This window comes from Coregonus lavaretus (assembly GCF_964263955.1).
Source record: "Coregonus lavaretus genome assembly, chromosome: 18".
NCBI classification, from domain to species: Eukaryota; Metazoa; Chordata; class Actinopteri; order Salmoniformes; family Salmonidae; genus Coregonus; species Coregonus lavaretus.
Window position 1 is genome coordinate 50,132,507 of NC_140005.1, and position 25,797 is coordinate 50,158,303.

General features: G+C 42.3%; 1 protein-coding gene across 1 annotated transcript in view; it reads left to right on the forward strand.

Annotated features, from left to right (window-relative positions):
• Positions 1 to 305: 305 nt before the first annotated feature.
• LOC311145668 (phospholipase B1, membrane-associated-like) overlaps positions 306 to 25,797 on the forward strand; it is a gene marked incomplete at both ends in the record, with an annotated part of 147,455 nt that continues 121,963 nt past the window's right edge. The window contains 8 exons of the mRNA XM_084181931.1: positions 306 to 342; positions 2,825 to 2,883; positions 6,803 to 6,876; positions 8,918 to 8,961; positions 16,430 to 16,538; positions 18,481 to 18,532; positions 18,692 to 18,772; positions 19,079 to 19,144. Of these exons, the coding sequence (XP_084038057.1) occupies positions 306 to 342; positions 2,825 to 2,883; positions 6,803 to 6,876; positions 8,918 to 8,961; positions 16,430 to 16,538; positions 18,481 to 18,532; positions 18,692 to 18,772; positions 19,079 to 19,144 (522 nt within the window). The remainder of the gene's footprint in view (positions 343 to 2,824; positions 2,884 to 6,802; positions 6,877 to 8,917; positions 8,962 to 16,429; positions 16,539 to 18,480; positions 18,533 to 18,691; positions 18,773 to 19,078; positions 19,145 to 25,797) is intronic.

The window sequence follows — 25,797 nt, forward strand, 5'->3', positions numbered from 1 at the left end:
TTGACTATTTCATTGGGTTAAAATAGTTGAATCAGGTTGATAGACCTTCCAGGGGAGAGTTCTTAAGCAATTACACCTCTATCACACCCATGCCACATTACCAAAGTTACCGGAATCTTCTGTACATTTGTTAATTAACAGAAAATCTACGGAAATCTATGGTAACTTTGGTAATTTATACTTTAATAACTTTAAAATGTAGTAAAAGGGCCTCCCTAGTGGTTCAGTGGTCTAAGACACTACACCGCAGTGCTGATGCGTCACTACAGCTTGGGGTTTGATCCCAGGCTGTGCCGCAGCCGGCCATGACTGGAAAAGAAAAGGGGCATGTGTTCTGCACAGGTAGAACCCTAGCTGTGCATTTTCCTGTTTCCTACGACACATTGGTATGGCTGACTTCCGGGTTAAGCGAGCAGTGTGTTAAGAAGCGGCTTGGCAGGTCATTTATTTTGTATTTATTTAACCATTATTTTGACAGGGAGTCAATGCTGAGACGAAGGTCTCTTTTCCAGATGAGCCCTGTATAGCACCACAATACACATCAAAATACAATAAACACATTCAACTACACATTCATATACACATTAAAATACACGTTATTATACACAACAATACATGCAAAGCCAAACACAATAATAAAAAACAGACACATTCTTCAGTAAAAAGGTCCCCTAACAACTGCCTGAAATGCCCTATAGGCACCAATTCATAAAATGTTCAAGTAAATCAAGGTAAGGTACAAAAAAAGCAGATCTCCAGAGTTAACCATCCCAGAGCCCGGGTCCGGTAGGTTAGCAATGAGGTAAGTTATGGCGGAAGTTTATGCAATAGGGCTTATAGACAAAAAGAGCGCAATGCAACAATCTACGAGACTTCGGAGGACACGTCCAATTGGATATCAATTACAAGGTCGTAACTGCCAATTGAATTTCACAAAATTGGGGGGGAAATGGGGTAAAAAAAGAATTGTTTTATTTGTTTTTTTATTTATTTTTATATCTGGGTCTATATTGTCCAGGAGATTCTAGTGGATAGACTATATGGTTCAAGAGAAAATAGCATCTAATCAACAATGGCATTATTTTAAATTCACTGCAACTCTTCCAACCATTGACTTTTTACACAACTGCCACCAGTTTGACACCAAAACATTTACAGCAACTACATAAATAAAATATGTAAAATTGTTTTAAAAAAAGAAGAAAAAAAGGACATTGCTTGCTGAAACCCTCATATTAAACACAAATGGTATTAACTAAGTTGAAGGTTTATATTTAGGATAATGTTTTACAGCTTTGTCATTCTATTTTTCTAAAATTATCATCATGATTTTGTCATTCTAAAATCATCTTATTTAATATTGTAGCAAACGGAGACAGCGGGAAGTGAAACCATGTCTCAGGAGTGAAAGACAAACACCCTACGCCAATAGGGCTAACCCACTTGGTGGGAATTGTAACATGGTTCATATAGAGAGGATTGCTACACTGCCCTCTCCGAACAGGAAGGCAAGACCATGTGCTTCGACCTACCGTGGCACCCTCACATGTCCGGGCTGTGCGTTCCAATGGCCTCACAGCCTACCAGCTCCCTTCTGACACCAATGTAGCGAACAGAGGGAATGGGAAGCGAACCAGGGTCTCTGGCATGAAGGGCAAACACCCTAGGCATCGTTGCAACGTGGCTCATATAGCGAGGATCACTACGATATATTTTTATATGTTAAGGCCACACAGATGTCCAGAGATAACTACAGACACCTGTGAAAGTCTGAAGTACCCAAAAAGGACACAAAATGTCATATAAAACTCTGGTTCTGCAGTTTACTGGTATACTTCAAACGTTTCCAGAAAGATACTCTCTCTTTGCAACCCTAATCACAAGTGATGAGAGGAAAAGTAAAGAGTAGATGATGATAAAATGTCAAAAAATGACCTTGATTATTACATTTAAGCACACAATAATGAAAAACACAAGATGTTTAAGGAAATATATCAAACATTTTATTCTAAAACAGTCATACTGTGGTTCCAAGAACAGTAGTGTAAACTATACGTTGTTGGTTTATAATAGTAAAGGAACAGCGTGTAATATTTTTGATTTTGATTTGAAGAATACTGCTAGAAATACCCCCCAAAAAATGTTTTAGTAGGCTACTGGTGAAATAAGTTTGTAGGTGCGACAGTTTTAATGAGAGGTGTTGACATGTTGGGTGCACCGAGCTGTCTGTTTGAGCTACTGGCGCACAGCTCGGTCACCCATGCATACCCCACAAAACTGATGCAAGTAGTAAAATTAGATTTAAAAAACAGATACAAAAACACCTTATGGAACAACGGGGACTGTGAAGCAACACAAACATAGGCACAGACACGTGCATACACACACACGATAACATACGCACTATACAAACACGTACACATGGATTTTTGAACTGTAGATATGTGGCAGTGGTGGAGTAGGGGCCTGAGGGTACACGGTGTGTTGTGAAGTCTGTGAATGTATTGTAATGTTAATAAAATTGTATGAACTGCCTTAATTTTACTGGACCCCAGGAAGAGTAGCTGCTGCCTTTGCAGCCACTAATGGGGATCCATAATACATACAAATACAAAATGTAATTCATAATTTATTGCTCTCACATGCCCTATTAAAACCAATGTGATGCTACTCTTATTTTTTATTTTGTATTGCTTGTTTGTTTGCTTTTGAAGCGCTTTGAGATTGTCTGTTATGAAAAGTGCTATGTTGAATGAATTCTTATTCTTATTATTGTTTTTCAAGATCTGTGGACAAGCTCTGCTTCATTCTTTTTCAATTATAGTTCATGAACTCCGACCTGGGGATATCAAAGTGGTGGCAGCAGTAGGGGACTCTCTGACGGTGAGTTTCACTTTATGCTGCATTTACACAGGCAGCCCAATTCCATTGTATTGGCATATCTGATCCCGTACGCAGCAAAAAAAAAAAAAAAATTATTACACATTATACAACAGCTGGGTCTAATCCTGAATGCTGATTGGTTAAAACCGCATTCCACTATTCCACAAGTTACCACCGGCTAAATCTTTGACGTTAAAATGCCTATTTACTCTGTTCCATCTGACTGCGCAATCAACTGTCTAATCAGCCCAGCCAGTCAATTTATAAACTTGATATCCACTATAAAAAGCAGCTAGACATTATCTCACATTTCTTTTAGACTAACATTTAGTTTTCAACAGCGGAGATTTGTATAAACCTTGCTGTCTGTCTCTCCGACTTTTGCAACATTATTTCAAAATTCAAATTCGATCTCCAGCTGTCCCATAGTAATGAACGTGTCGGGAGTCGGGATGAGACAGACAGGCAGGCAGCTTTTCTCAGCCAGTTGAAATCATAAATCAGCATCATTTTTATGGATATATTCTAAGAACTATCAATAGAAAACAGGTCAAACGAAATGAAGTGCAGCTAGTTTGCTGTCTTTCCAGCTTCAGTTTGAAGTGATTGTGTTAGTTGTGTTGTTGGCTAGCTCCTCTGAACAACAATGTCCTGATGAGAGAGCACATTTTCTACGCCAGGCGAAATCGTGCATCATTAGCTCATTGTTATGGATGTATCCAAATAAATGTCACTAGAAAACAGCTTAAACAACATAAATGCAGCTACTTTGCTGTTATTCTGGCTGCACTGTTTGACGTGACTGTAAGTTAGCCATAGTTGGCTAGCTAGCAAGCAAGAGATAAAAATGTTGCCAGCCAGTATGGCAATGGAACATTTAGAAAGAACGACTGGGTCGTGTCTAGGGCTGTTGCGGTGACAGTATTTCCGAGTAACGAAGGCAGTCAAATTCTACGTGACCATTTAGTCACGGTAATTAGGCTTCTCCAAGCTCTGATGCTGCTGATGGTCATTAGTAGCCTACCAAACTTGCTAACTGCCTGGTACTCAGCACTCTATTGTCCCTCTAATCACTCTGACATAAATGCTAATGTGATCGAAAATCTAATCAAACACTTCATGAGAGCCCATGAGCTCATGTTGCGCAACATTTCTACAGGCTATGCAATTGCGTGAGAAAACAGAGTGATGGTCTCTACTAAAAAAAGAGGAGGATCCCATCAGCTTTCTATAGACTAGGCCTACTATATTTATTTTCTCAACTTTCCGAATATTAAGCACATGAAAATGAACCACAGGAAGAATCTCCATTCGCTATTTAAGTGCATTTGGAGAAAATATTTATATTTTATTCAACTTTGTTCAATTGTATTCTTCATACTATAAATTAATATAAAATAATGCCATGGAATTCTAAGCAAATCTTGTCTGCTAAATGAACTAGTGTAGCCCACAGCCATTTGGCATAGCCACATCAAGACCTAACATAAGGACAACTCAGAGTATGCTATTCTTTTCTTCTGAAATAGACTACATTTTCTTCATATCATGCTTCTTTAGACCTGTCTAAAATAAATAATGGATTTATTGTGAAGGTGTAGGCTATATTACATGGATTTATTATACTTTTTAAAATGTAGATGTTCCAAAGGTCTGCATCAGTTATGTGTGGAAGTCAAGAGATGCTAAATGTGTTTATGTTAATTAACTGTAAATTACAGTGAGACCGACAGTTATTTGCTTGACAATCACCAGTTGACAAAATGTTGTGACCGCCACAGCCCTAGTCGCGTCTATAGATACAGAACAAAAATACTAAATGTCTGGGTTGCGTTTTTGGCAACAGAACCAATAGAACGAACGACCATCCGGTTTGGGTAGCAACCCGAGATTCGTGTTGGGACTATTCATTGAGGGAAAAAAGTATTTGATCCCCTGCTGATTATGTACGTTTGCCCACTGACAAAGAAATGATCAGTCTATAACTTTAATGGTAGGTTTATTTGAACAGTGAGAGACAGAATAACAACAATCCAGAAAAACGCATGTCAAAAATGTTATAAATTGATTTGCATTTTAATGAGGGAAATAAGTATTTGACCCCTCTGCAAAACATGACTTAGTACTTGGTGGCAAAACCCTTATTGGCAATCACAGAGGTCAAACTTTTCTTGTAGTTTGCCACCAGGTTTGCACGCATCTCAGGAGGGATTTTGTCCCACTCCTCTTTGCAGATCTTCTCGGGGTCATTAAGGTTTCAAGGCTGACGTTTGGCAACTCAAACCTTCAGCTCCCTCCACAGATTTTCTATGGGATTAAGGTCTGGAGACTGGCTAGGCCACTCCAGGACCTTAATGTGCTTCTTCTTGAGCCACTCCTTTGTTGCCTTGGCCGTGTGTTTTGGGTCATTGTCATGCTGGAATACCCATCCACGACCTATTTTCAATGCCCTGTCTGAGGGAAGGAGGTTCTCACCCAAGATTTGACAGTACATGGCACCGTCCATTGTCCCTTTGATGCGGTGAAGTTGTCCTGTCCCCTTAGCAGAAAAATACCCCCAAACCATAAAGTGACAGTAAATGAGCATTGCACGTGTGCTGTATCAGAGGCTACATCAGTGTGAATATGTGAATAGGATATGGGTCACATGTAAAACTGAGTGCGGACATCGGAATTTGATTTTTAGGACGGCTGTGTATATGCAGCCTTCAATTATGTGTAATGCTCTACTTCAGTCTGTTTTGGCATTGTTTACACAGCCACCACAATTCTGATATATTGGCATATCTGATACATATACAACATTTAAAAAAAACAGCAAAAAAAGACATGGAATCAGATATTTTGAGTTACAATTTATATCTCATTCGTATGTGGTTCTCAATTCTGATTCAATTCCTATACTTCATATGCAACCTCAGTCTGGACACAGATCAGATTGTTCTTGTGCTGGTGAGCTGCCATTACCATGACAACCACTCCAAAGTTTAAGGGAACAGCGATACTAAATGAGCATTATGTCTGCGTGCTATAGACAGTTTGGCTGACTGTCACAAAAATTAAGCGCCGGAAGGCGTGTGTTGTTATGATTCTGAATGGTCAGACAGCTAGCAACAATGACAAGAAGCTGCCATGTGAGGAATCGTAGGTGCCTCGTTTCAACTCATTGTGTTTTGTTATTGATACCATGTCTTGTTTTGACATGTTTTGACTGATGTCATGCCTATGCTAATATGGCAAAAATTCGCTAGCTAGCTAGCTAACAACCATAACGATTTATTTGAGAGACAACAAGTGCTCATTGTGCAAATGTATTTATGTTTTCAATAAATATTGAGACAAAATATAGTTCACATGTTGTCAACAATCTAAGCCAACCCAGTCTGTTTTGCCCCATAGTTGCGCACGCATCAGTTTTGTTGATAAACAACCAACCCTTCTATTTCAGTGTGAATAAGGGTTGTCTACTTTTGAAGATAGCTTGGAATGAGATTATGACTTTGGTTGTTTCTACTACCTTACATCAGCTATTGTGTGAAAGACCAAATATTTTAAACAGATAATACAATCTCCTGAAGAGAAGATTACCTAAATCTGCCCCTACACCTGACCCAAATTATGTTTACATTTATTGTCCCCCCACTAGCATCAAAGTAAGCGTTTTGTTACAAATGTGCATCCAATCGCCTTGATCCCTTACATTGCTAAATGAATTACAAGCTTCGATCTGTGCAGTGGCAAGAAAATGATGGACATGTCACTTCCGCGGCCCGCCTGAAGCTTATATCTGCCGCGGTTACAATGCTGTTGATGTAAAATTGCAGGTGCATTTGTGATAATTGGCTTTTCTACAACAACAAACTCTACTTACGTCTCCCTATCTTCCATCATCTCTTCCTCTGATCTCACTTCCTGGCAGGCAGCCAATGGAGTGGGTGCAAATACAGATAACATTTTGCTGGTAATGAACGAGTACAGAGGACTGTCATGGAGGTAAGGCACTGGTTTCTATACATTTTGGGTGTGTCTCAATAATATTTCCTTCCTCCTAGTGTGCACTCATTCTCCACTCAACACACATTTAAAGAGCGACTGAAAGCACCAATTCTGCATGAGTCTAAGCCCTGTCTATGCCAGGTGGAGGGGAGGGGTTTAGGAATAAGAAGGGGGGTGGGGTTAAGAAGGTCCTACCAAGGATAATTTAGCTATTTGATTTTGAATTTTAAGACCCCTTGATATATCAAAACAATATATCCAAAAAATTATTTGATGAAAAATAATTTTGGTTCTTACTGCTATTAGTCCATACAAATGCATTGAATAACAGATTCACTACATGGAACAACAGATAGTCCCCAAAAAATATCTAAAGGAGGTTTGTTCTGAAGTGTCCCTCCTATATCTGAGAAATATAAGAAAGATTAGGGAATATTTTTAACCCCATATTTTTGGCATTAAACAGTCTCCATATATACTCACATTCATTTCTTCAACTGGTACCAGGGGACCTACAGACGAGGCCTGAACAACTGGCATGTACATGTTCGTGTGTAGGCCAAACTGTTCGGACGCTACAGACGATTTTCTGAGAAGACTGATGTCTCATGGTCTGACAAACACCGCTCTAGCTTTGTCAGTGATTGAGACGCATCCAATGCAAAAAAAACTGATATCTCTAGCTTAACCTGACAGATTTTTATGGGGATTAAATTTTTATTATGCTGATAATCGACTCTAGGGGGGTTAAGAAAAACAGGATTTCAGTCTTGGGGGTGTGGTTCGATGTGACAGTTACTGATGTTTGTCCCTATGAGACCCCACTGGAACAAAGCCAGTATCACTTCCTCAAAATATAATAAAACTAAGACAACTTAATTTTGATGTTTTCTTCGCGCAATTTTACATCTAGTTAAGGTGTTTGGTGCAGTATTTCTTAGTAAAAAAATGTGCGACATGTCGTCTTATGTAAACAAAGTCTGATCTGCTGTGCTGCTTGGCAGGTCTGTCTTACTGTCTGTGTGTTCTGCAGTACGATTGGAGCAAATGTTTTGGCACTGGAATAATGTTTCTGACTAATATCGATGTCAGATACAGTGCCTTCAGAAAATATTCATACCCCTTTTTTTCTCACCCATCTACACACAATACCCAATAATGTCAAAGTGAAAACATCTTGAATTGTTTTTGTAAAGATTTCTTGAAAAACACATCGTTACTCCTGAATTTATTTAGGCTTGCCATAACAAAGGAGTTGAATCCTTATGAAAATTGCAGTTGGCTCAGAACAGGGCAGCACGGCTGGCCCTTGGATGTACACAGAGAGCTAACATTAATAATATGCATGTCAATCTCTCCTGGCTCAAAGTGGAGGAGAGATTGACTTCATCACTACTTGTATTTGTGAGAAGTACTGACATGTTAAATGCACAAGCTGTCTATTTGAACTACTGTCACACAGCTCGGACACCCATGCATACCCCGCAAGACATGCCACCAGAGGTCTCTTCACAGTCCCCAAGTCCAGAACAGACTATGGGAGGTGCACAGTACTACATAGAGCCATGACTACATGGAACTCTATTCCACATCAAGTAACTCATACAAGCAGTAAATTAGATTTAAAAAACAGATAAAAATACACCCTATGGAACAGCGGGGACTGTGAAGCAACACAAACATAGGCACAGACACATGCATACAAACACACGATAACATACGCACTATACACACACGTACACATGGATTTTGTGTTGTAGATATGTGGTAGTAGAGTAGGGGCCTGAGGGCACACACTTAAAATGTTGTGAATGTGTTGTAATGTTTAAAAAAATGTATAACTGCCTTAATTTTGCTGGACTCCAGAGTGAATGGGGATCCATAATAAATACAAATAGCATGTGCAATTATTTCATCAATGCTTGAAATATTAGACATTAACTGCATGCAACATACTGTATGGTGGGTGATATAAAGGTTACCATATAGTACTCTGTGACCCCAAAATTAAGACTAACGTGTTGTGTCTGTCTTCCAGCATCGGTGGTGATGTGAACCTTACCAATGTCACCACTCTGCCAAGTATGTCCACTGTCTCAAATCTTACAGTTACATTATGTTGATGAATGGAAATGTTTACAGACCTAGCAATTATGACTGAAATAGATTTAAATGCAAAATAAATGTTGCCTATTAGATCTATGAATATCTATACAAGTAAGTTATCATGGTAATAACCTCAAGGCAAGTCTGTATAACAGTCTCAACCTGTATAATCTACATTATTGACGATATACTGTAGATTACGGTCGATGCATTCTTTCTTTTCAATAACTTTGGCAAATTATTTTAAGATGTAAGTGGTATATTTTCAAAACTCTAAGTACAAAACTCTAAACTGATAACCTTTCATTGTGCATTAATTTGAGTTGAACTCATCTTTCACCCCTGAGTCATTCATGCAAAAGTTTTTTGTGAAATACAATGAAATCATTTTGTTCAGTCAGCAATACATCAGATAATGACATCAGCTTACACTGTATCAATGAAATTCAGATAATGAGTGGACTATAATGTGTACAACCTAGGTATTTCAGCAGCGCAATGTACACTGCACTATAATTTCAAATGGTAGCATAGAGTGACTCTTTCCACTTTGTCCTATGGAAGCAAACTGGCTGATGGAGGATGATGACGTAATATTTACAGCAACATCCATATACACTCCCCTCCGTATGTATTTGGACAGTTAAGCAAAACATTTGTCTCTATACTCCAGCACTTTTAATTTGAGATCAATTGTTTCATATGAGGCGACAGTACAGAACGTCACCTTTTATTTGAGGGTATTTTCATACATTCAGCTTTACCGTTTAGAAATTAAAGCACTTTATATATCTAGTCCCCCCATTTGAAGATCTCATGAGTATTTGGACAAAATGCACATTTAAAGTAGTCAAAGGTTTTGTATTTGTTCCCATATTTCTAGCACGTAATGACTACATCAAGGTTGTGACTCTACACACTCGCTGGATGCATTTGCAGCTTGTTTTGGTTGTGTTTCAGATTATGTTTTGCACAATAGGAAGTTAATAGTGAATAATGACTGGAGTAATTTTCTTTCTAAATGAGTAGATTAGATGTTTCTGAACACTTCTAAATTAATCCTGATAATGCTATGATTAAGAAAAATAACGAATGAATCATGAATAATGATGAGTGAGAAAGGTACAGAGGCTACAACAAAAAATGCTAACCCTCACCATTACCGTTAACATGGGAGATTAGTATGTTGGTGTGGGGGACCTTTGTCCCTCTGTAACTTTCTCACTTTTTATCATTCACAATTAATTCTTGATTATCCACATTAATGTGCACGTGTTCAGAAACATCTTCTATTTTTACTTACAATAAAAGTGACTGCAAAATGACAAAATGCATTATTCACCTATTGGGCAAAACATAATCTGAAACACAACAAGCTGTAAATGCATCCAACAAGTTTTTAAAGACACAAGCTTGATGTAGTCCCCTGTAGCTCAGTTGGTAGAGCATGGCGCTTGCAATGCCAGGGTTGTGGGTTCGTTTCCCACGGGGAGCCAGTATGAAAATGTATGCACTCACTAACTGTAAGTCGCTCTGGATAAGAGCGTCTGCTAAATGACGTAAATGTAAATGTAATCCTTGTGTGCAAGAAATATGGGACCAAATAATAATCTTTTGACTAAGTTACCATTTGAAATTAACACTATAAGTGAATTTGTCCATATCTTCAAATGGGGGTACTTTCATGTTTAAATGGTTAAAAATATATGTGTGAAAATACATCTCATATGATCGAATCAAATCAAATCAAATCAAATGCTTACTTACAAGTCCTTAACCAACAATGCAGTTTAAAGAAAAATAAGAGTTAAGAAAATATTAACTAAATAACAAAAAACGAGGCTATATACAGGGGGTACCGGTACTGAGTCAATGTGTGGGGGTACAGGTTAGTTGAGGTAATTGAGGTAATATGTACATGTACAGTGTCTTGCGAAAGTATTCACCCCCTTGGCATTTTTCCTATTTTGTTGCCTTACAACCTGGAATTTAAATGGATTTTTTGGGGGTTTGTATCAGTTGATTTACACAACATGCCTACCACTTTGAAGATGCAACATATTTTTTATTGTGAAACAAACAAGAAATAAGACAAAAAAACTGAAAACTTGAGCGTGCATAACTATTCACCCCCCCAAAGTCAATACTTTGTAGATCCACCTTTTGCAGGAATACAGCTGCAAGTCTCTTGGGGTATGTCTCTATAAGCTTGGCACATCTAGCCAGTGGGATTTTTTCCCATTCTTCAATGCAAAATCTGCTCCAGCTCCTTCAAGTTGGATGGGTTCCGCTGGTATACAGCAATCTTTAAGTCATACCACAGATTCTCAATTGGATTGAGGTCTGGGCTTTGACTAGGCCATTCCAATACATTTAAATGTTTCCCCTTAAACCACTCTAGTGTTGCTTTAGCAGTATGCTTAGGGTCATTGTCCTGCTGGAAGGTGAACCTCCGTCCCAGTCTCAAATCTATGGAAGACTGAAACAGGTTTCCCTCAAGATTTCCCCTGTATTTAGTGCCATCCATCATTGCTTCAATTCTGACCAGTTTCCCAGTCCCGCTGATGAAAAACATCCCCACAGCATGATGGTCCCCTGTAGCTCAATTGGTAGAGCATGGCGCTTGTGATGACAGGGTAGTGGGTTTGATCCCCGGGACCACCCATTAGTAAAAATGTATGCACACATGACTGTAAAATGGCATATTATATTATATTATGATGCTGCCACCACCATGCTTCACTGTGGTGATGGTGTTCTCGGGGTGATGGGAGGTGTTGGGTTTGCGCCAGACATAACGTTTTCCTTGATGGCCAAAAAGCTCAATTTTAGTCTCATCTGACCAGAGTCCCTTCTTCCATATGTTTGGGGAGTCTCCCACATGCCTTTTGGCGTACACCAAACGTGTTTGCTTATTTTTTTCTTTAAGCAATGGCTTTTTTCTGGCCACTCTTCTGTAATGCCCAGCTCTGTGGAGTGTATGGCTTAAAGTGGTCCTATGAACAGATACTCCAATCTCAGCTGTGGAGCTTTGCAGCTCCTTCAGGGTTATCTTTGGTCTCTTTGTTTCCTCTCTGATTAATGCCCTCCTTGACTGGTCCGTGAGTTTTGGTGGGCGGCCCTCTCTTGGCAGGTTTGTTGTGGTGCCATATTCTTTCCATTTTTTAATAATGGATTTAATGGTGCTCCGTGGGATGTTCAAAGTTTCGGATATTTTGTTATAACCCAACCTTGATCTGTACTTCTCCACAAGTTTGTCCCTGACCTGTTTGGAGAGCTCCTAGGTCTTCGTGGTGCCGCTTGCTTCGTGGTGCCCCTTGCTTAGTGGTGTTGCAGACTCTGGGGCATTTCAGAACAGGTGTATATATACTGAGATCATGTGACAGATCATGTGACACTTAGATTGCACACAGGTGGACTTTATTTAACTAATTATGTGACTTCTGAAGGTAATTGGTTGCACCAGATCTTATTTAGGGGCTTCATAGCAAAGGGGGTGAATACATATGCATGCACCACTTTTCGGTTACTTATTTTTCTTAGAATGTTTTGAAACAAATTATTTTTTTCATTTCACTTCACCAATTTGGAAAATTTTTTGTATGTCCATTACATGAAATCCAAATAACCCTTTGTAGCGCCTTGCGGTTGGATGCAGAGCAGTTGCCATTCCAGGCGGTGATGCAACCGGTCAGGATGCTCTCGATGGTGCAGCTGTATAACTTTATGAGGATCTGAGGACCCATGCCAAATCTTTTCAGTCTCCTGAGGGGGAATAGGCGTCGTGCCCTCTTTACGTCTGTCTTGGTGTGTTTGACCATGATAGTTTGTTGGTGATGTGGACACCAACAAACTTGAAGCTCTCAACCCGTTCCACTACAGCCCCATCAATGTGAATGGGGGCATGCTCAGCCCTCCTTTTCCTGTAGTCCATGATCAGTTCCTTTTTCTTGATCAGTTGAGGGAGAGGTGGTTGTCCTAGCACCACATTGCCAGGTCTCTGACCTCCTCCCTATAGGCTGTCTTATCGTTGTCGGTGATCAGGCCGACCACCGTTGTGTCGTCGGCAAACTTAATGATGGTGTTGGAGTCGTGCTTGGCCACACAGTCGTGGGTGAACAGAGAGTACAGGAGGGAAGCGTGCACCCCTGAGGGGCCCCGTGTTGAGGATCAGCGTGGCATATGTGTTGCTGCCTACCCTTACCACCTGGGGGCGGCTCGTCAGGAAGTCCAGGATCCAGTTGAAGAGGGAGGTGTTTAGTCCCAGGGTTCTTAGCTTAGTGATGAGCTTGGAGGGCACTATGGTGTTGAATGCTGAGCTGTGGTCAATGAACAGCATTCTCACATAGGTGTTCCTTTTGTCCAGGTGGGAACGGGCAGTGTGAAGTGCAATAGAGATTGCGTAATCTATGGATCTGTTGGGGTGGTATGCGAATTGGAGTGTGTCTAGGGTTTCTGGGATGATGGTGTTGATGTGAGCCATGACCAGCCTTTCAAAGCACTTCATGGCTACAGATGTGAGTGCTACGGGTCGGTAGTCATTTAGGCAGATTACCTTGGTGTTCTTGGGCACAGGGACTATTGTGGTCTGCTTGAAACATGTAGGAATTACAGACTCCGTCAGGGACAGGTTGAAAATGTCAGTGAAGACACTTGCCAGTTTGTCCGCGCATGCTCTGAGTACACGTCCTGGTAATCTGTCTGGTCCTGCGGCCTTGTGAATGTTGACCTGTTTAAAGGTCTTACTCACATCTTTTGATCTCAAATCCAAATGCTGGAATATAGGGACAAATTTACAATTTGAGCTTTACTGTGCAAATAGATACAGTGGGGAAAAAAAGTATTTAGTCAGCCACCAATTGTGCAAGTTCTCCCACTTAAAAATATGAGAGAGGCCTGTAATTTTCATCATAGGTACACGTCAACTATGACAGACAAATTGAGAGAAAAAAATCCAGAAAATCACATTGTAGGATTTTTTATGAATTTATTTGCAAATTATGGTGGAAAATAAGTATTTGGTCATCTACCAACAAGCAATATTTCTGGCTCTCACAGACCTGTAACTTCTTCTTTAAGAGGCTCCTCTGTCCTCCACTCGTTACCTGTATTCATAGCACCTGTTTGAACTTGTTATCAGTATAAAAGACACCTGTCCACAACCTCAAACAGTCACACTCCAAACTCCACTATGGCCAAGACCAAAGAGCTGTCAAAGGACACCAGAAACAAAATTGTAGACCTGCACCAAGCTGGGAAGACTGAATCTGCAATAGGTAAGCAGCTTGGTTTGAAGAAATCAACTGTGGGAGCAATTATTAGGAAATGGAAGACATACAAGACCACTGATAATCTCCCTCGATCTATGGCTCCACACAAGATCTCACCCCGTGGGGTCAAAATGATCACAAGAACGGTGAGCAAAAATCCCAGAACCACACGGGGGGACCTAGTGAATGACCTGCAGAGAGCTGGGACCAAAGTAACAAAGCCTACCATCAGTAACACACTACGCCGCCAGGGACTCAAATCCTGCAGTGCGAGACGTATCCCCCTGCTTAAGCCAGTACATGTCCAGGCCCGTCTGAAGTTTGCTAGAGTGCATTTGGATGATCCAGAAGAGGATTGGGAGAATGTCATATGGTCAGATGAAACCAAAATAGAACTTTTTGGTAAAAACTCAACTCGTCATGTTTGGAGGACAAAGAATGCTGAGTTGCATCCAAAGAACACCATACCTACTGTGAAGCATGGGGGTGGAAACATCATGCTTTGGGGCTGTTTTTCTGCAAAGGGACCAGGACGACTGATCCGTGTAAAGGAAAGAATGAATGGGGCCATGTATCGTGAGATTTGGAGTGAAAACCTCCTTCCATAAGCAAGGGCATTGAAGATGAAACGTGGCCGGGTCTTTCAGCATGACAATGATCCCAAACACAAACGATGGAGTGGCTTCGTAAGAAGCATTTCAAGGTCCTGGAGTGGCCTAGCCAGTCTCCAGATCTCAACCCCATAGAAAATCTTTGGAGGGAGTTGAAAGTCCGTGTTGCCCAGCAACAGCCCCAAAACATCACTGCTCTAGAGGAGATCTGCATGGAGGAATGGGCCAAAATACCAGCAACAGTGTGTGAAAACCTTGTGAAGACTTACAGAAAACGTTTGACCTGTGTCATTGCCAACAAAGGGTATATAACAAAGTATTGAGAAACTTTTGTTATTGACCAAATACTTATTTTCCACCATAATTTGCAAATAAATTCATAAAAAATCCTACAATGTGATTTTCTGAATTTTTTTCCCTCAATTTGTCTGTCACAGTTGACGTGTACCTATGATGAAAATTACAGGCGTCTCTCATCTTTTTAAGTGGGAGAACTTGCACAATTGGTGGCTGACTAAATACTTTTTTGCCCCACTGTATGGAGGGGAATGTATGATTTGGTTTTATCTTCTGGGTAAATGGATGTCAATTGATACATTTATTATGTAAAAATATAGAATTTTACAGTGTTCAGCAATTATCAAAAGATATAGGTAAACTATACACTATACAATTTTGGTTTAGTGGTTATTAGTTTTGAGCAGTTGATTAAGTAATAGTTAAATGTATTGTCAACAAATATCGAAGTAAATTGAAATTGCATTTTGAAAAGCAGATACTTTGATTGAATATCTATGCAAATTTAGTAACTTGGTGCAGTGAACAAGTGACTGTGAATTTGTTTGTTTTACTCAGTCAATTGAAAATGTGCTAAGAGTTTTGAAACAAGCCATTTTGAGTTACAATTTTAGCTTTACTGGGAGTGTATGATTTGGTTTGACCTTCCGCGTAAATGGATGTCAATTGATACATTTATTATGTAAAAATATAAAATGTTTGTGTTCAGCAATTATAAAACTATATAGGTAAACTATATACTATACAATTTTGGTTTAGTGGTTATTAGTTTTGAGCAGTTGATTAAGTAATAGTTAAATGTATTGTTAACAAATACCAAAAGTAAAGTGAAATTGCATTTTGAAAAGCAGATGCTTAGGTTGAATATCTATGCAAATTTAGTGAACAAGTGACTGTACATTTGTTTGTTTTACTCAGTCAATTGAAAATGTGCTAAGAGTTTTGAAACAAGCCATTTTGATGATCTGTTTTATTTTTGTGCTAAGAGTTGTACCACATTCTTGTGAAAATTGCACCAAAGTGATAAAAAAAGTATATATAATTGTGTTATTACCATGATAACACAACATTAGAATGAGTTTATCAAATCAGATGAGATTATCAAGTTAATCAGTTTATCGTTGGCAATTAGCTACCTCGCACTCTGCGAAAAACCCAGATTGGCCACTTAGATACTATAGGTCACCGTCTCATAAAAAACATTGTAGGCCATATTATTGTTCGGCCAGACTGACATCCATGGTTGTGTTGTTTTATGTTATGCAGATATTCTGAAAGTGTTTAACCCCTCGGTGACTGGATTCTCAGTGGGACAGGGGAATGAAAACTCTCCTCAGGCTTTCCTCAACCAGGCTGTACCAGGAGCCACCAGCGCGTTAGTCTCTCTCACCTTCTCTCTCTCATAGCTCTCATTCTCACATTAATTCAATGCAATAGACTTTATTGACATGGCAAGTTAAATCACTTACATTGTCAAAGAATACATATAACAACAATGGTCGAACTAACATTAATAAAGCAATAATAATAAACAGCAACTACAACATCAACAGCAACTACAACAACAATAATGAATATAACTGTAAGCAGCCATAGCGGGGTTCAAGCCCTGAGTCAAACAGATCAATAAATATAAATATGTGCTCGTTGTAACACCACCGTGTGGTCGATCTGAATGTGCTTGCAAATGTCGAATCTTGACAATGTATATCATGTATATCAAGTGTTGTTAAAATGTGAATATCTGGCTCAGGTTAGGGACCTATGTACTGAATTTTATGACTAAGTCAAACGGGGTGAGGGGCATGCGCTTTCAAAATGTGCATTTTCAATCGCTTGTTATCGCGCCACCATGTGGCCAATTGTCATGGGAGGGTGTGGCCCATGGCCCTTAACCATAATGCAAGGTTGCATCGTCCTAGGCCCTATTATACCACCGGCATTTTAATTTTTTCACTAAATCGGCAGAAGATAATAAGCCTTTTGCCCTTTTCACTATAGGTTTTCTCGCCATATGTTTTCAATTGGATTCAGATCTGGACTCAGCGCTGGCCATTACAGAACAGTCCAGCATCTCTTCTTGAACCATTCCTGGGTGCTTTTTGATGTTTGTTTGGAGTCTTGTCCTGCTGGAAGACCCACAAAACACACTTTTTGGATACCGGGTGGAACATTGCACTCCAAAATACCTTGATAATCTGCTGATTTCATGATGTATTGCACAGGAACCCCACAGCATTATTGAAACTCCCCATGTTTGATTTTAAGGAGGGTGTTCTTTTCTGTGAATACTTCATTTGGTCCTTCATAAACAGCAGTTGGTCCTCAAACAGCAGTTTGCAGCTGAAGAGTGGGCCAAATTGCCAGTAGAATGGTACCGCAAGCTCATTGATGGCTACAAGAAGCATTTGTCGGCAGTTATCTTGGCCAAAGACTGTGCAACCAAGTATTAGCTCCAGGGTGCCAATCATTTTGTCAATGCCATTTGTTTTTATTTTCTACGTAAAAATTGTAAACGTACATTTCCCCAAAGAAAATTGATTCTGCAATGTAAAAAATCCAATGGAGACCATTTGAAATTATATAGGGAATTATTCAAGAAATGTGCAAGGGTGCCAATATATTTGGCTGCAAATATCTCACACACAAACTTCGCCATATTATTTTGACAGACCAAGGTATTACAAAATCCATACTTCAGCCAGACCACATTTGCAAATTCACTTCTTGCACCTTCGTGAAGAGCATTCATTGTAGATGATATTGCAGAGACCACCCTCACTTTTGGACCATGCAAGTGTGCATAGGGAGATTCTCATTTGGGAAAGTCTGTCCTCTTTTCGACTCCTCTGTCTTCTCTCCTCCGTGACCCAGAAACCGATAAGTGGTTAGTAGGTGAACGATTAGTCCCCTCCTCGATTACCTACTTTGGCAGAGGAAGCACAAGAGTATCCTCATGGTGGCAAGCGCGGAAGTGTTTTAATACCTGCCACACCCCCTTTGACTCAGCTGTTGTTCACGCAAAGGAAAAAAGCATGAAGACATTTAAAAATAATATGCTACTTATCATTTTATCTATAAAATGTCTTCCACAACTAGCTAAATTAGTTTTTATCACCTTACATATTTATTTTGGGATTCCAACCCTGTAAACGTCATTTGCCTGATGACACGGGAGTGGAGATGAAGAGTCATTTCATACAAGCGCATTTTCATCCACGTGGATGGAGGAGAAAGGACACAGGAGTTGAGCAAAATCAAGTGAGATTCTCCCATAGTCTCCTGCCTATTATAAACAAATGTTTTGTCTGTTTCAGTGACATGACCACTCAGGTCCACATTTTAGTGGACAAAATGAAGAACGACTCTGTAAGTCAAATGCACAGAGAGAGAGAGAGAGAGAGAGAGAGAGAGAGAGAGAGAGAGAGAGAGAGAGAGAGAGAGAGAGAGACCCACAGATTATACAACCATTTCCTTGTTGTGAATTTAACAGCTAAGCTTTGGTGTATCTCATTTCTGCCTTCACAGAGCATTGATTTCCTGAATGACTGGAAATTGATCACCATGTTCATTGGGGGTAATGACCTATGTGACCACTGTGGTGACACTGTAAGCATCTGTACTGTTGACATTATTAGTCTACAACGTTTAATCCCACCAGGCACTATAGTGACCAAAAATTTGCAAGAATTTAGAATATAATCAACAGTGTGAAATGCAGTATATTAAGCATTAAGTTGTCTTATATAATTTGGAACCGTTTCATATGATTTCTCAAAACAGTCAGAAGAGAACATATTACTGCAATAGGTTGTGCTGTTCAGTTTCTAGTTGCATAGTCATTCCCAGAGGTTCTCAATTGTACAAACTGCTGTTGTGAAATTTCTTAAGACTATTTCTATACCTTATCCACAGGTTTATTTCTCAGCAAATAATGTGGTGGCTCGCATCCGTCAAGCTCTGGATATCCTACACAAAGAGGTACACTAAGATTTCAATGCTTTTTCTGCTCGCATTCATTCTGTGGTCCAATTTCTGTAATATTATGGGTGTTTCAACGTTTAGAGCTTAAACAATGATGTGTCACTCGTTGGAACACTTTTTGACACTTTTTGATGAGTCAAGTGTGATGTGTTACCATAAAATTACTAAATTATCCAACGAAATATTGTTATCACTTAGGTACAAATTTCAGATATAAGTGGTCGATTTTAGATTTTTTTAACATTTGGAAAACCTCCCTGGTCTTTGTGGTTGAATCTATGCATGAATTGTACTACTTGACTGAGAGACCTTAGAGATAATTGTATGTGTGTGGTACAGACATTTGGGTAGTCATAAAACAATTATGTTAAACACTATTATTGCACACAGTGCGAGTCCATACAACTTGTTATGTGACTTGTTAAGCACGTTTTTACTCCTGAACTTATTTAGGCTTGCCATAACAAAGGGGTTGAATACAATACTTAACGACTGAAGACATTTCAGCTTTTAATTTTTTATGAATTTGTAAAAATTTCTAAAAACATAATTTCACTTCGACATTATGGGCTATTGTGTGTGACACACACTCTCAATTTAATCAATTTTAAATTCAGGCTGTAACACAACAAAATATGGAAAAAGTAAAGGGGTGTGAATACTATGTTCTTAGCCTATTAGCTTGTTACAGGGTAATGGTAACACTTTATATTAAAGGGGAATACATAACACCTTCATGAAACCAGTCATAACACTTATGAGCATTGTAGTTTCATTTATAACTGTCATAACACATTTATTCAATATTCAAGGGGTGTGAATACTTTCTCAAAGCCTTATCTTACCAACATCTTCTTCTGAATAACATCCCAACAGCAGAAATATGACAAACATATAACAATTATCTGGCCATGTAAATTCCTAATTCAGCCTACATAGATATTTCATACAAACAGACACACGAGAGAGAGAGAGAGAGAGAGAGAGAGAGAGAGAGAGAGAGAGAGAGAGAGAGAGAGAGAGAGAGAGAGAGAGAGAGAGAGAGAGAGAGAGAGAGAGAGAGAGAGAGAGAGAGAGAGAGAGAGAGAGAGAGAGAGAGAGAGAGAGACCGCGGAGTAGTATTGGCACCTCCGTCACTTCGTCGTGTCATTGCCATTGTTATCAACGTTTCACAGCCACATTGATGTCCAAAAGTAGAACGGGGGCTAATGACTTTGAACAGGAGCTAATGACTGTTTCGCACATTGATGTAGTCGAGTCACTAAACCTTGAGTCTGAATCGAGTCCCAAGTCCCCTGTGGCTGAAGTCCGAGCCCCCGTGCTTGAGTCCTGGTCCAAGTGCTGAAGTCTGAGTCAGGGGGTCCACATTAACTCAAAATAAAGTTATTTACCCAGTCAGCTATAGTATAGTGGCATTAGAGATTTAGTCAATCAATTGTTTGCTATCCATTTTCCTTTCTTTCTGTGCCACCAAATGTTTGCATATAGGCTACTGGTAATGTTACCAGGGCCACATTCCGTTACAAAACGTTCTCAAATGTGGCAGATAGAAATACCATGAATAGAGCCGACGTTATTCCTTATTCAACATGTCAGAGAGGCATGTTATGTTCTACATAGCATATTTCTATCTGTCCGTTCCAACACGTTGCGTCCTGCTGAACTCGCTTTAGCTAGCTAATGAGGGAACATGACTGAACAAGGTGTAGCCTAAACAAATGGTTAATGGTCCAGTCCACAAGTAGCCTAGTTTTAGAATGGCCTGCAATATGCTTTATGAATGTAAAATGTGGCCCGCCAATGCACGGATAGATAGAAAAAAACGTAGCGCCGGAACTATGGGTCATATCTTTTGAACGGTAATGGATAGAATCAAGCCGTTTTCTCTGAAGAAAAGAGGGAGACTTGGCTAGTACGTTGGCTACCAAACCTGGCTAAGAAACGTAGTGGGGAAAATGCGAGAGTTGAGCGAGACTACAAATGCTAAAACTTTTCTATACTCAAGGGGGAGAAAAACATAGCTAGACTGTTGTTTTACTATTAAACTTAATGCTGATATTTTGTTTAATTTCTTAAAGCAACTTGTGTTTCTTATCCAGGCAAAGGGTATCTAACTAGAAGGCTGGTGGTGACTGGTTAGCTAAGGGGAAGCAAGAGAGTCGCCTGTGCGATGTGTTAAATCGGAGGCAGTGCCGGAGCCTGTCTGCCCACACTCATCGCTTGCTCCGCAGCTCACTAGCTGATGTAGGCTAGGCTGCGTGTGCTGGGTGTGGCGCGTCTTTCCCACTGCTGAACAGAACTGCGCTGCACATCTGTGCTGCTAATATTAAATTGTGTTCATCACTGAAAAGCTCTCAGTCTCATCAAAAGCTCTTGTCCAGTCCATTTAGTAGTCAGATTATAGTCACAGAGATAATTTCATCTCATTTTAGTCAACTGAAATTATTTGTTGTTGTTGTTTAGTTATAGTTTATTCTGGGTCTATGTAGTCAGTGCCTTTGGTGCCGGGCATGTAATGTCCATGACCTCTTCATTGCAAAACTCCCTGATCTTCACAAAAATATACATTTTCCTTTTGATGTTACAACCTCGCAAACTTCTAAAATGAACATCTCAACAACTTCACCATCTGGTTTTGATCTGCATCTATTTCAATGTGTCAGGGCGTGTGTAGGTGTAGTGTAGGAAATCAAATGCAGGACGCCGACGGTAGGTTCCAAATGCTGTATTTCTGGCCCAACACAGGCAACAGGACAACTAAGCCCAACAGCTAAACTACGCACAAGGCGAAAAGGCAAATGCGCACAAACAGGTGCGACAAACGAAATGGTGCACGAACAAGTGCAACTGTGCTCCAGCGCAGTGGAGAAAATATGCTCAACCGAGCAAAACACAACACTGACGAAAAACAATCATACACAACACATGACAAACACAACGAGAAACTTATAGGACACTAATTACGTAAAACAGAAACAGGTGTGACACAAACAGACAAAAGCAAACGAACATGAAACATCTATCGGTGGCAGCTAGAATTCCGGAGACGACGAGCGCCGAAGCCTGCCCGAACAAGGAGGAGAGGCAGCCTCGGCCGAAACCGTGACAGTACCCCCCCCTTGACGCGCGGCTCCAGACGCGCGCCGACTCCGGCCTCGGGGACGGCCAGGGGGACGCGGCGCAGGGCGCGTCGGATGCCTCCGATGGAACTCCGTCAGGAGCGACGGGTCCAACACGTCTCTCCTCGGCACCCAGCACCGCTCCTCCGGACCGTACCCCTCCCACTCCACTAGATACTGGAGACCCCCCATCCGACGTCTCGAATCCAAGATGGATCTCACGGAGTACGCCGGTGCCCCCTCGATGTCCAACGGGGGCGGAGGAGTCTCCAAGATCTCATCTTCTTGGAGTGGGCCCGCTACCACCGGCCTGAGAAGGGACACATGGAACGAGGGGTTAATACACTTATACTCCACAGGAAGCTGTAATCTATAACAAACCTCGTTCAACCTCCTCAGGACTTTAAATGGCCCTACAAACCGCCGACCCAGTTTCCGACAGGGCAGGCGGAGGGGCAGGTTTCTGGTAGAGAGCCAGACTCGATCACCAGGTGCGTACACCGGTGCCTCACTGCGGTGGAGATCAGCGCTCGCCTTCTGACGTCGGAGGGCCCGCTGCAGGTGGACGTGTGCAGCGTTCCAAGTCTCCTCCGAGCGCCGCGCCCACTCATCCACCGCAGGAGCCTCGATCTGGCTCTGCTGCCAGGGTGCCAGAACCGGCTGGTAACCTAACACATATTGAAATGGGGTTAGGTTCGTGGAGGAATGGCGTAGGGAATTCTGGGCCATCTCGGCCCAGGGAATGTACCTTGACCACTCCTCTGGCCGGTCCTGGCAGTATGTTCTGAGAAACCTACCCACATCCTGGTTTACGCGTTCCACCTGCCCATTGCTCTCCGGGTGGTAGCCCGAGGTGAGGCTCACCGAGACCCCCAACCGCTCCATAAACGCTCTCCAGACCCTGGAGGTGAATTGGGGACCCCGATCAGCCACAATGTCCTCGGGCACCCCGTAGTGCCGGAACACATGGGTAAACAGTGCCTCGGCAGTTTGCAGGGCCGTAGGAAGACCCGGCATGGGGAGCAAACGACAGGCCTTAGAGAACCGGTCCACAACGACCAGGATGGTGGTATTCCCTTGGGAGAGGGGAAGGTCTGTTATAAAGTCCACTGAGAGGTGGGACCATGGCCGTTGTGGAACGGGCAGGGGTAGCAACTTACCCCTAGGTAAATGTCTAGGCGCCTTACACTGGGCGCACACCGAGCAGGAGGAAACATAAACCCTCACATCCCTAGCCAACGTGGGCCACCAGTACTTGGCACTAAGACAGTGCACTGTCCGGCCGATACCCGGATGTCCAGAGGAGGGTGACGTGTGAGCCCAATAGATCAATCGATCCCGAACCTCGAGCGGAACGTACTTCCGACCCTCCGGGCACTGTGATGGACTAGGGTCGGTGCGTAACGCCCGCTCGAGTTCAGCATCGACCTCCCACACTACCGGCGCCACCAGACACGACGCAGGCAGTATGGGAGTGGGCTCCACGGACCTCTCCTCCGCGTCATACCGCCGAGACAGCGCATCTGCCTTGCCATTCTGTGACCCAGGGATGTACGTGATCTTAAACGTAAACCTGGTCAAGAACATACTCCATCTTGCCTGGCGAGGGTTCAGCCTCCTCGCCGCCCGGATGTACTCCAGGTTACGGTGGTCCGTCAAAATGAGGAAAGGGTGTTGAGCCCCCTCAAGCCAGTGCCTCCACACCTTTAGAGCCTGTACCACGGCTAACAGCTCCCTGTCCCCTACGTCATAGTTCCGCTCCGCCGGACTGAGCTTCTTAGAGTAAAAAGCACAGGGGCGGAGTTTAGGTGGCGCGCCAGATCGTTGTGAAAGCACGGCTCCTAAACCGGCCTCCGACGCGTCCACCTCTACTTGGAACGGCAAAGAGGGATCCGGGTGCGCCAGCACCGGGGCCGAGGTAAACAGGTCCTTCAGCCTCCCAAACGCCCTGTCCGCCTCGGCCGACCACTGCAGACGCACCGGACCCCCCTTCAACAGAGACGTGATGGGAGCTGCCACCTGTCCAAAACCCCGGATAAACCTCCTGTAGTAATTTGCAAACCCCAAAAACTGCTGCACCTCCTTCACAGTGGTTGGTGTTTGCCAATTACGCACGGCCGACACTCGATCTACCTCCATCCTCACCCCTTACGCAGACAACTGATAACCCAAAAAGGAGACCGACTCCTGGAAAAACAGACACTTCTCTGCCTTCACATACAGGTCGTGCTCCACCAGCCTCCGCAACACCTTGCGCACCAGGGCTACATGCTCGACACGGGTAGGTGAGTACACGAGAATGTCATCAATGTACACCACCACCCCCTGCCCCTGCATGTCCCTGAAGATCTCATGATTGGAAAACTGATGGAGCGTTCATCAACCCGTATGGCATGACCAGATACTCGTAATGGCCCGAGGTGGTACTAAAGGCTGTTTTCCATTCATCGTTCTCCCTGATGCGCACCAAGTTGTACGCGCTCCTGAGATCTAGTTTCGTGAAGAAACGCGCCCCATGCAACGACTCAGTCATGGTCGCAATCAGCGGGAGTGGATAACTATACTTCACCGTAATCTGATTGAGACCACGGTAATCGATGCATGGGCGCAAACCACCATCCTTTTTCTTCACGAAAAAGAAACTCGAGGACGCGGGGGAAGTGGACGGCCGTATGTATCCTTGTCTCAGTGATTCGTCTATGTAAATCTCCATAGCTTTCTTCTCCTCCTGAGACAGAGGATACACATGGCTCCGTGGGAGCGCAGCTCCTGCCTGGAGGTTTATCGCACAATCCCCCTGCCTATGGGGTGGCAACCGCGTCGCCCTCGCCTTACTAAACGCAATAGCCAAATCCCCATACTCAGGTGGAATGTGCAATGCGGGCACCTGGTTTGGACTCTCCACCGAGGTAGCCCCTACGGAAACGCCCAAACATCTACCCACACACTGAGCAGACCACTCCATCAGAGCCCTCTCCTGCCACGAAATCACTGGGTTATGGGTACTCAACCAGGGCATGCCCAGCACCACCGGATACGCAGGAGAGTCAATCAGGAACAGCTGAATCATCTCCTGATGATCCCCCTGCGCACACATCCTAAGTGGCGCCGTGACCTCCCTGATCAAGCCCGTACCCAACGGACGACTATCTAGGGCGTGAACGGGAAAAGGAACATCAACAGGAATGAGGGGAATCCCTAACGCTAAACAAAACTTTTTATCAATAAAATTCCCAGCTGCGCCTGAATCTACCAGCGCCTTATGCTGGGCATGAGGTGCTACCTGTGGAAAACATACAGGCATACAAAAATGGGCAACAGAGAGCTCTGGGTGAGTGGGGCGCCTACTCACCTGGAAGGAATCCCCAGTGCGGAGCCTGTCGTCATCTCCCCTAGGAGGCCATCCCCAGCACCTAGCCGCGGTGTGTCCTCCCCGACCACAGTTGGTGCAGTGGATGGACCCCCTAGCCTGCCGACTCCTCCTCTCTCTAGCGCCAGCGCCCCCGAGCTCCATGGGACAAGGCTCGGAGG